This window comes from Gadus chalcogrammus, chromosome 11, assembly GCF_026213295.1.
Source record: "Gadus chalcogrammus isolate NIFS_2021 chromosome 11, NIFS_Gcha_1.0, whole genome shotgun sequence".
NCBI lineage: Eukaryota > Metazoa > Chordata > Actinopteri > Gadiformes > Gadidae > Gadus > Gadus chalcogrammus.
In genome coordinates, this window is record NC_079422.1 from 12746535 (window position 1) to 12758617 (window position 12083).

Consider the following 12083-nt stretch of genomic DNA (forward strand, 5'->3'; position numbering starts at 1 on the left):
CTTAAGGCTCTCTTCTCCCCCCCGCCCTCACCAGCCCCGATGTCCCCGAATCCTCGATGTCTTCGAGACACACAAGAATGCGGTTCCATCGGCCTGTCCCGAGGAGCTATCCCGGGCTGTCTGAATCAAGAGGGTCCCGCTGTGTACGTTGCAGATGGCGGTGGGAGGTGAGAGGCTGACGGTTAAGGGAGACTGGCAGTAAAAGCTTCGGGTCGGTCTACCAGGCACGTAGCCACGTCTGGGCTTGTTGATGCTAGTGGAAACGGATGGGAAAGTTTACACCATAAAAAAAGGGGGCTTTAAATGATAGCGAGAGAGAGAGACAGAGACAGAGACAGAGAGCGAGAGAAAGAGAGACAGAGACAGCCAGACAGAGACAGAGAGAGGGGAGAGAGAGAGAGAGAGAGAGAGAGAGAGAGAGACGAGAGAGGAGAGAGAGAGAGAGAGAGAGAGAGAGAACGAGAGCGCGACAGAGCCCAAGAATGAGAGATGAAGATAGGCATAGCGAGAGAGCCGGGGGAGAGATTGAGAAAGAGAGAGGGAGATGCATTCTGCGGTGGGACAGCTGCGACTGCTTTCAAATCCATCCGCCGGTTTTATAGTGGAACACTATCTGGGGTCTGTATTTATGCCCCCCCATCCCCTTCCCAATGTGACACTGCGATTTACAACTTCCTGCCGCCATCTTTGAGATGCCATCGCTAAGCTCTGTCTCTCTTTGATGGTATCGTCTGCCGACGCAGATTCATTAGGGCAACGTGATCCGGACTTCACAACGGCTTCCTCGCAGTAATCATAATCACTCCCGGGCTCTCTCTCTCTCTGGGCTGCTTTGAGCGCTAGGTTTTACAGACAGAAGATATACAGATAGCCGACGCAAACTCCTTGTTAAAAAGCACAAGATGACAGCCCGTGAGAGACACAGAGCCCCCCTTGCTGGAATCAAAGTATCTGTTTTCCCGTAATCTACCCCGATTACATTACCACGGTTTCTTTCGCTGAGGTTTTTCAAAGATCAGAGGGGCCTGGAAGAAATGACAAGGTACACTAAGATGTCTTGGATTCACATTGCTAATATCTACCCCCCCCAGTGCCAGGGAGAGACGGGCATGAAACAGGACCCCATGTCCCCTGACTTACAAACGAGTCGACCGAGGAACCCGTAAAACGGATATTGTGAAGCAATAATCAGGTCCCAAACACCTATATCCATTTCCCGCCAACAGGGCCGTTAGCCGGGCGGACATCTGCCACCGGCGGCAACATGATCCCCGTATTTGCCGTCCCTTTTCCGGCGTGCCGAAAAAGAGGGGGGTGTATGGTTCAAACGCTGTAAAAAAGAGTGAAACGGTGGAAGGAATTCCTGTTGTCTCGGGTGCACTTACCAGGGCCTCCGAGCGTTCTGTGAGAAAGTGGTGTGTGTAAATACTACTGGGCTTTCGTGTGGCTTTCCTCTAAAGCCACATCCCTGGGGGCTGGGTTGGGGGGTGGGGGTGGGGGGTGAGACTGACACTGAGGGTTGAGGGGGACCCAGAGTTGGTTACGGAGGGGGGGGGGCGCTTGGGACCTGAGGTTAGGAGGGTCGGGGCGGGGGGGAGGGATGTTGAGGTTGAGGTTGGGGCTGCTTTCCGGGGGCTGGAGTTGCAAGGAGGGTTAAGGAACAGATTAGGGTTTTTTCCCACATTTTCTTTCCCCAGGTATGAAATTATTCAATCAAATTATTATGACATTATTCCATGTTCCATATGCCATTTATTCCTTCTATAACCCTGCGTGATATGTTGTGCAGTTTCTTCATCTGGGTATAATTTGGGGAGAAAGAAAAACACCAGTGTGTGTGGGTGGCAGAACTGAAACTCTGATGCTGAATTGGAACAAGTCATTTTATAACGAACCTGGGTTCAAATTGGCATCAGGAGTGATACTTATATTTAAGGTAAGAAATTGTTGAGGACGAGACAGCAGATGTATCCCACCATAGATGTCAGATACATGTGAAACTGTGCGGACCACCATAGAGTTGGTGATGCTCTGCTCCAACATGAACTGACGGGCAGATATCTGTGACCAACACTAATGTTAGCGCCCCCTCGTCCACCCAACACAACCGCTTCTCTCAGTATCCATCTTAGTGACCGACCCTGGCACCCTTCCAGACCCTCCTGGTTGTGGGTTGTGTGGTATGACCGGGATAGCGGTGTCGGTGGGAGGACTGGAAACGTGTAGTGGTTGAGAAAGGTCTTCTCCTCACTTTTACCCAGAGAGCCCAGTGCGGTTCACCGCGGTTCACTGCTTCCCTGCGTGCACCACATCACAACCGGCCCTGCCCCGCTCGCCTTGACACCAGGAAACACGAAAATCACGGCAACAATTAGAACCTTGAGGACACATTCTTGTCCAGCGAGAGAGGAACGGAGCGTGTTTGTGTTTCCAACTGCCCCGATTAACCTTCTTTTTTTTCAGTCCAGATCCTCCTAGGCCTGGTGTCTTACCCCGACGATCTCTGCCATGTGTACGTTTCTGTGTGTTTTAGTACGTGTGTGTGTGTGTGTGCTTGTATGAGTGTGTGTGTGTATATTATGGTCTCCTTCAGTATGATACTTTACAGATGAGCTTCCCTCCATGATGGTGAAACACCCCACCTTCCGGGGAAGGTCTGCGTTTAATCGTAACCTTTACAATCCTTCGTTGCAGTCGCACCCTTTCAAATCCCTCCCCCCCAGCCCCCACCCTTATTTTTTATATAAAGTTGACTTAAGCCCTGCACAGAAGATTGGGGTGGGGTGGGGTGCAGAATACCGGAATGTTCCATGGGCACCGCGCTCAACTTCCTCTGAAGCGGGCCAAATGGGAAATTACAGAGCCTCTGCTTACGTATCCACTGTTTTTTTTGTTGAATTTCTTTACTTGACCTCTCCCTCCACCCCGTTAGGATGGAGCTATTGTAGCCACATGCGGCTCATTCCACTTATAATTATAGTATGTGTGCCCCCTCTTGTTCTGCAGAGTGGTGGAGGCTGGAGGTGGTTAGGACGTTCCTCACCAGTAACAAGGCGGTTGCTGCTGCAGCTGCTGTTTGGGCCAACTCACGGCGATCCAACGGGCACACTCACTTTATACGCTGCTTTCTGTTTTTTCTCAACATCAAGCACAAGGCAATAAATGTATTGCCAAGCGGGGGAAACAAGGTTGTGCTGGTGATTGTACCAGAGCAGTTTCCATGTGTGTCAGTGGAGAATATCTGCATCTGCAAACTGTCTGCAGTGTGTGTGTGTGTGTGTGTGTGTGTGTGTGTGTGTGTGTGTGTGTGTGTGTGTGTGTGTGTGTGTGTGTGTGCCTGTGTCTTGTCCACGATGAGTAGACAGAAAAGGGCAGCGAGAGATGCGTCATTGGTGAAAGGCGACGGCGAAGACCAAAGCGACTAAGTGATCACTCCATCAGCATCAGGAGAGAGACTCAACGCCACGGCACGAAAAGTCATGCTCGGCATTCTGGGTACTGACCGCCATGGATACCGCCGCCACAGTGGTCCAAAACACCCAAGTTGAATACTCAGCCCTTTCACTGCAGCACCACCACCATCAACCCACTCCCATGTCCTCTTTATGGTCCATTTACCCAGCCCAAATAGGGGGAACTTTCTCTGTGCGCTGAATGAGGCAATGCGGGGATGGGTCAAGCAGAACCCATCAACAGAAACGCTCTGTTACGTTGACTCAGAAGAGTCGGCAATGCCACTAAAAAGGAAAACAATCGTATTAAGTGTTCGGCCAATACAATCATTTTGCCATCAGTGACTCCCTGGTCTTCCAAGGCACCTCATCTCACTTCATTTCCCACCGGGGAAGAAGCTCACGGCGCACACACACACACACACACACACACACACACACACACACACACACACACACACACACACACACACACACACACACACACACACACACACACACACACACACACACACACACACACACACACAAACAAACACTGGGATTTCTTATTCTCATCCAGCATGCTTTGTGTGTCCTTATGGGACTGTGGTTGTGTGTGTTGAGATATACATGTCTGTGTGGTGGTTGGAAGCAAGGTTAAGTGCCTTTGTTCTCCAGGGGCTAATATAAGAGTCAGCAGCATCACAGCCGAGCTGAAAGGAGCCGTCATGGGGGAAAGCAAGACATGGAGCGCGTTGTGTGTGACTTTGCGCGAGTGTGTGACTGTGCATGTATGTGGTTAGGAGTGCGCGTGTTTCATGTGTACTTCATGTGTGTGTGTCTACGTACCTGTGCGTGCTGTGTGTGTGTGTGTGTGTGTGTGTGCATGAGTGTGCGCATCTAGCGGTTGGTAGAATGAGGCCAGACAAGGCCTTGGCAGGTGTCACCACTCTAGTTTTACCGTGTTTTTACGGGCAACACCTCACACACCAACATCCTGGCTACCAGCAGCGGTGGTGAGAACCAGAACCTGAGCAGCGCTGGGTGCGCCACGATGTTAGCAGCTGGTCTAGAGAGCGTCTCCTGGGGCTGTCAATGTGCGTCTCCCTAGGAACAGCTTCCAAAGATGTGCTGTGTGCCTGATTGAACAAATGTTTTCCCCATTCTTTAATTATTATGATTTGTTTTAAAGAGGGGATGTTTCATCCCTCAGATGACGCTCGCTCATGTTCCCCACTAGCGATGACGCCGGCAGTTGGGTTAATGTTCTTACCAGAGGAAATGTTCAAAGTTACCCTCTCTGGGTTATTGTTTCATTGGGTCGGAGGCGGCTGTACCTGTTGCCAGCTCTGCAGGGCGGTGTCCAGGGTGTGGATGCCGTACTGGCTGACAGTGAGCAACACGGGCTCCACAAACATGCTGCCGTCCAGGACGCTGCTCTGGGGGGAACGGGTGACCGAGGCCTGGCCCTGGAGCCCACAAAAAGTTGGGGAAAGACATTAAGATTGGGATCCAACTCTGGATCAAAATCGGATGACATTACTTTCTGACACACTGTTCTTCACAGCCTTAAATGCTTTAGAGGAAAAACATAAAGCAAAGGAACAAACGATGGAATAACGATTCATAAGAGTGTCTTTCACATCAGAAGTTGACAATCAAGAGACTCTTTACCTGCTTTGTTGTATACAGGGGAAGGGGTTAACCTTATAATTGTTAGTGCTTGGCACTTGGTTCTAGGAACATCCTTACTGTACAGACAGTGATATATTCTTTCTCTTTCTTCTGACAAATATACTGAATGTCAGTCGCTTTTGATAAAAGCGTCTGCTAAATGCCCTAGATGTAACTGTAAATGTACCTGGAGTGAGAAGGGCTGCAGGATCTGGAGGTAGGTCAGGTTGCGGTACTCGAGCAGTCGGCAGTCCAGGCGGGTGGAGAAGCTGAACTCCTGGCTGAGGCGGGCACCGCTGTTCCACTGCCGCAGGTAGAGCCGGGGCTCGCTGGCACCCACCACCATGAACTCCTGCTCCTGGGGCAACTTCCTGTCCGGCAGGAAGGGCCGCAGGCGCCGGCATGGAGCTGGAGACGTGGGATGTTTGTGAGATGTTTGTACGAACTCATAATGATCTCCTAATCATCATCTAGCAACATAATACACATTTAATTTACAACAGGATGTCCTGGTGGTATTTAGCGACGTCTAAGCTTCCAAACGAGTACGACTTTCTGTTAGGGATTTGTTTTGAATGGGATAGATTCAGCATGGAACAAGGAGGTACATTTGGCTTGGAGGTTGGGGGTGAGGGGAGAGTTGTTTAATGTAATTCTACTGGGAAGAGATCCGGGGCTCCTTTACCTGTGCCCAGCTGCTCCAGGTGGTGGCAGAGGTGCACCTCCATGTGGGCCAGTTCCATGGAGACTCCCAGGGAGTGGACGAACCAGGGGGCGAAGCACGAGTCCACACGGGTGCAGGCTGCCAGCGCCTTGGGAGACACCAGCTGGTCACAGGGCAGCTGGGAGCCAGACTCACTGTCTGAACTGGAGCGAGAGCGAGAGGGAGTACGTTTAATTGTGGGGGATTGAGAGATTGGGAGAAAGAGCGAGAGAGGGATGGAGGGGGAGGAAGGGAGTGAGGGAGAGAGCAGGACAGAGGCAGAGAGAGGGATGGATGGAGAGGGGAGAGAGAGGCAGGAAACAAACAAACGTGATGAGTTTGTGATTCCTGTCTATGGAAGTAAAACAATATACAAACTTCAAAGCACTATGATGCAGGTAACAGAGAAAAAAAGAAAAGAATAATAAGCGGCATCAGTTTCCATGACTAATGATAATGCGAGAAAGAGAAACATTGGTCATGTGGACAATATAATAAATTATTCATCCTCCATCCCCTCCTGGCTTGTTTTCAGGTCTCAAGGCTGCGATAGTCTGATTCCCATTATCGGTAATTTCCGCCGGTCTAACGTTCAGTGATTTAAACATCATAATCTCAAAAAGCAAAATGGAACACCATAAGTACTCCACAGCGAGGAACAGTGTTTCGAATATTTATAGAGGGAAGAGACAGAGCCGACCATGGGCTGATCCAGCGCAGCGGTACCTTGGGGCGCCCCCCCTCAGCGGACATTAATAGCATGTCACGGTTGATGACGGCCGATGGGAGGTAATTGAAGTGAATGACCATTTGCTCAGTAATTTGCTGCTACCATGATCCACCAATAAAAACAGAACTACAGAAGGGAACGCTCGCCAATGGGAATGAGAGTGGAGTAGAAAAAGCAATGAAATTACATGTATATTTATATATAAAAATAAAATGGACATAAACGCTGTTGGTGCACTGGAGCACGTCTAGAAAAGATAAGCATCATACATTTTTCAGGACTTCCAGTCGCCAGCGCAGCCAAGTTGTTTTTTCCCGCTGGAAAGCGAAGCAAGGTAGATGAAACGAGCGAGCACGGAAAAGGGGAACCAAGTTTGATGAAAAAGGACCAATAATTTAAACATAAAGGAAATGTAGCGTTTGGAGTATGATTATAATGAAACGCAGATGTATATTTAACTTTACAGTGGATCTGGTGCCAGTTTTTTTTTTTTTGGGTGGAGGGGGTGGGGGTTAGGGGGGTTCTCCCTGTTTCTATCTCTACGTGTTTTGCTATTCCTCCCATTCTGTTCCTCTCTTCTCGGAGAACTCTAAGACACACAGCATGTAGAATTCGGCCGCTCACTTCCAACCAAAGACCCTCCGAACGCCAGGAGGAGGGGAGGAGGGAGAGTGAAAGAGAGAGAACAGGAGAAAGACAGAGACAGAGAGAAAGAGAGAGAGAGAGAGAGAGAGAGAGAGAGAGAGAGAGAGAGAGAGAGAGAGAGAGAGAGAGACAGAGAGAAAGAGAGAAAGAGAGAGAGGGAGAGAGAGAGAGAGAGAGAGAGAGAGAGAGAGAGAGAGAGAGAGAGAGAGAGAGAGAAAGCTCAGGTACCCAGTGACTGGCAAGTAAAGTAACATGTGATATAGATTGAAAAGATAAACGGCGGGGTTTGCTGATTTGTTTCCGTGCATGCTGGGCTTTATTCCCGCCTGACCTGTCCACCCACCCACCCAGAACCAGGGCCGGGCCTAGGAACGTACAAGCCACCCCACCCCGGCCAACAAAGGCAGCCAGGGGGGTGGACGAGCCAGCTAGAACTCTGCTGGCTTCTCGTGTGCGCCTCCCCCCCTCACCCCCATCCCTCCATTAGATAGACTCAAGGTAAGCAGGAAGGACTCCGGATGGGCCCTGACAGCCACTCGGTGTGCTGGGAAATCTCATTAGGCCGATCTGAACGCCTTCCAAGCCCGCTCCCTGCTCCTGCACGCCAGATGTTGAGGGCCAGCAAAACACTGCTGGTGATTTTCTCTCTCTCTCTCTCTCTCTCTCTCTCTCTCTCTCTCTCTCTCAGATATGTGAGTCAGTGTACTGTAGTATGTTGATATGTCCATGTATACACTACAGATTGTATAAAGGTATACACCTGATAGGACAGGAACTGATGAATGGGCCGATCTCACTGTCGTGTTTCACTTGAGGTCTGCTCGTGCACACGCACAAACATGTGCACTGGCGCGCTCGCACAAGCACACACACACACAGGACTGCCCTCTCTCACCTGTGCTCGTCTCCTCCAGGGTCTCCAGTGTTGCTGAGCACGATCCTCCAGAGGTCCGAGGCCACCAGCTCCTTCTGCTGGTGTCGAAGGCTGAGGCTAGGCAGCTGCAACTGACAGGAGCTACTCTCTGATAAGCTGAACTCCCGGTAAGGGATGAAGGCCTCCTGGAGCTCATCCCAGTACTCCAGGCTGCAGGGCACCTGCGGGTAAGCAAGGCAGTGAAGGCAAAGGTTTAGACAAGCTAGTGAGGAGACTTCTGGAACAATGACTAGAGTGAACGCGAGGACGTAAGCAGAACATAGGTGACTGCCGTGAATCTATGAGGCCCTGATATTGTTGGTGCTGACTTGGTTTGAGTGAAAAGATTTCTCTCACATCGATTGCTAAATCAGGGGTAACTGAAGTGTCTGCTAGTGATTAAAGGCTTTGACTGTTCAAAGCACTCTGTTATTGAGTCTGTTGCTCACAGAAAGAACAGTTTATTACTAGGTTTATGTCATGATCATAAACAATGGCCAGCACAACAAGTTCTTTTATTTAAATCACAAAAACAGTTCTCACCAGGAATAACAACGATAAAATAAACCATGACAGTTCAAAATGACGACAAGATAAGAGCACACTTTATTGATCCCAGGTGGGAAACGCTTGATATAAATACAACTTTGACAGTGAAATAAACCTCGACGGTTGCAGTTGCGAACCAGCGGGCCCAGCGGTGCAGCGCAGTCACGTACAGCCAGCGAGGCGTGAGCGCGGGTGTACTGTAAACGAACACCAGGCCTGCACCGGCGCGGTGCAGGGTGGCCATTAACATTAAAGTCCTGGAGCTCCTTTTCACGCTGAATAACGATCGGGTGGCGGGAGTCTTGTTCTCACATTAGGGGCTGTGTGCTTAGGTGTCTCGCACCCGGCTCGTAGCGGACGGCTACCACGATGAACGCTGTCCAGTCAGCCCGTGTGAACCAGACCCAGACTCTAGGATTTCCCCGGCCACCTGGGGCCCCGAGCCGTTGACTGATTAGTAGTGGCAGGAGAGCCTCGGCTCACCTCAAATTCATGTGGCTGATCGGCACATGTTCCTGTGTGTGCATGTGTGGATGTGTACGTTTGTGTGTGTGTGTGTGTGCGTGTGTGTGCACGTTTGTGTGCGTCTGTGCGTTTGATTGCACATGCACTAGTGCATATGTCCAAGCACAACCAAGGACATATCAGCAATCTGCTGCAGGTATGGGAGCTTCCTGGACACGGGCCAGGCTCATTGAATTGTCAGCAAGGCCACTGACGCACCAGTGTGTGCATGTGTGTGTGTGTGTGTGTGTGCCCGTGTGCTTTTACGTGATTTTTAGCTGTGCAGCTGTGTCAATCTATACGTCTGGCTGCAGTCGCGTTCCGAATTGTGCAAATACACGCTTGCGTGTGTATCTGTGTGTGTGTGTATTTCCTCTTAGTAAGCTGCAGATGAGGTAAGCCTCACTTACATCATGTGCTCAAAATGCCACACAGGTTTTCCTGGACTCTCCTTCATCTAATTGTACCTGACAGAGTTGTGCACCCGCCGCCCTACCACGCAGCCACCGGGGCGGAAACTCCACCGCTTCCAGGAAATTGTGTTACTAAAAAGCTGCGCTGATTTTTACCCCCACCAAAAAAAAAAAAAAAGTATTTCTTTCTTTTTTTTTCGAACCCAGACCCCCATCCACCTGTGATATTCTATACACATGACGGCATGCGGCCATGAATGTGTAAGGTACAGAACATGGCACTGGCGGACACATTTGCATGGCTGCGTGTGCGTCATGGAGCCTTCGGGCCCTGAGAGAGATGGGAAGGATAAGGAGCTTATGGAGGACTAGGGGAGCGTAGAGCAGAGATGAAAGGCAACCGGTGGTAACTCATATGTAGGCTGCGTTAAGGGAGATGGGCGGGGAAGCACCTGTGTTTATTCCACAGTTATGATGGGTGTGTGTGTGTGTGTATGTGTGTGTGTGTGTGTGTGTGTGTGTGTGTGTGTGTGTGTGTGTGTGTGTGTGTGTGTGTGTGTGTGTGTGTGCGTGGCTTTTGACATTGCACAAGGGGCGTATCTGAGTGTGTGTGTGTTGTTGTATACAGGGAATGGGTTAACCTAGTGATTGTTAGTGCTTTTCACTTGGTTCTATGAGCATCCTTATCGTACCGACAGCGATATATTGTTTCACCTTCTTATGACAAATGTACTTATTGTAAGTTGCTTTGGAAAAGGTCTGCTAAATGGCCTAAATGAAAATGTGTTTGTGTGTGTGGGAGTTTCCGTGTGTCAACGAACTAAGAACTAATGTCTGCACTGTCTGGACACATGTCGTCAGGACAGTATTATTGCTGCTCTTGACGGTATTTGATTCTACCGTCTGAGTTCCGTGTGTGTAGCTCTTTGAATAAACACACGACTACACGCGACTACACAACAGGAACAAACAGTCGGTAGACTGGCTTCATGGCTCCAAGATGTGTTGTACTTTAAAAATTCAATAAATAGCAAGTCGCTGTTTATCCTCGTTCATCCAAGTTTGTACGCTGCACCAAATGTCTGGAGATTTCAGTCAGGGAAGATTCAATGGGCTGAAATATTTGAATTGTATTTACAAATAAAATATTCATATCCCCAGACTTCTGGCGGCGGTGAGTTAAACACCAGCCTGTCATCTCTGCCGGCCCCTGTTCAGCCTCACCGCGGTTGAGCCACTACACCGCTTCGCTCCACAGAGCCTCTGATCGACACTATTATTTGCTCCGATGGCTTCCACCAATCAGAACGCTCCAAACAGTTTAAAGTGGGGATATGCTTTTCCGTGCCGAGACCCAGATTATTATTTAAAATTGATATTGAAACAGGCCTTGCTCAGAGGTCCAATTCAGAAAATGACCCTGCAACCAGAGATCCCCCGACCGGGCCGGTGCCGACGCCGGAGCCACTGACGTACGCGCCCTCGCCTGCCATGAACTTTTATTACCCGTATCAACACTGCCATTAGGTCCTCTGTTATTTCACCCATGCCTGCGTGTCAGAACATTCCAGCACTCGCTCCCCCTTTTATCGGCCAGCGGACAAATTGAATTGACATCGGCCTGAGCAAATGTTTACACAGGAGTTGTAATGAAAGTCGTGCTGAAAACGCAGGCCGGGGTCTGCACTGTCTCAGGTGGGTCGGTCCGCAACTTATTATTAATAACTGTGGAAAATCAGGAATCGGACCTGGGCTGAGAGTTTGCCGCCCCGATGTATGTGAAAGAAAACGAAACAAAACATAAAAATAAAGCGTGCGGAGGGGGAGTGCAGTCTTGGTGGATGAGGTGTAGGAGCCCCGGAGCCCAGATGAATTAGCCACACGGACGTTCGTGTGTTGTTGCAGTACATTAGCTGTGACTAATACAGCCCTGCTCCAGCGCTCGTCCCACTAAAATAACAGTTGTCTTGGCCAAAGCACTCCCCCCTCCGTTGCTCTTTTCCCATCTTCTCTGCTCCCAAATGACAGAGAGCCCTCACACTGAGACAGCTATACGTTTTAACATCAACAAATCCCCCAAATTAAACTACTTTGGTGAGAACGAGAATTAATCTGCACCGATATGGAGGATTGTGTTGAGGATTGAGCAACAAGGCATAGGGGAAAATGTGCTGTTTAGCGCTTGTATTAATAACATGACTGCTGCTAAATGCGTCTGGTGCTGGGTTCTGATTGGTTCACATGAGGCCACAGAGGTCGTTGGGACGGCCAATCCTGGGCGAGCAGAGCGCTGAGGGCCTAGTTCACATCTACTGGCTGATATGGGGAGGCTGTAGTGGACCTAGACTACCAGCAGGGGGTATGTGATGGGAAATGTGTGTGTGTGTGTGTGTGTGTGTGTGTGTGTGTGTGTGTGTGTGTGTGTGTGTGTGTGTGTGTGTGTGTGTGTGTGTGTGTGTGTGTGTGTGTGTGTGTGTGTGTGTATATGTGTGTGCATGTGTGTGTGTGCGTGCGTGCT

The 12083-nt window shown here is 49.9% G+C and overlaps 1 protein-coding gene across 1 annotated transcript in view; it reads right to left on the reverse strand.

The window, feature by feature from the left end:
- LOC130391752 (intermembrane lipid transfer protein VPS13B-like) overlaps positions 1-12083 on the reverse strand; it is a 61914-nt gene that overhangs the window by 1661 nt on the left and 48170 nt on the right. The window contains exons 10-13 of the mRNA XM_056602009.1: positions 8082-8281; positions 5794-5975; positions 5296-5516; positions 4772-4903 (exon numbers count right to left, since the gene is read on the reverse strand). Of these exons, the coding sequence (XP_056457984.1) occupies positions 4772-4903; positions 5296-5516; positions 5794-5975; positions 8082-8281 (735 nt within the window). The remainder of the gene's footprint in view (positions 1-4771; positions 4904-5295; positions 5517-5793; positions 5976-8081; positions 8282-12083) is intronic.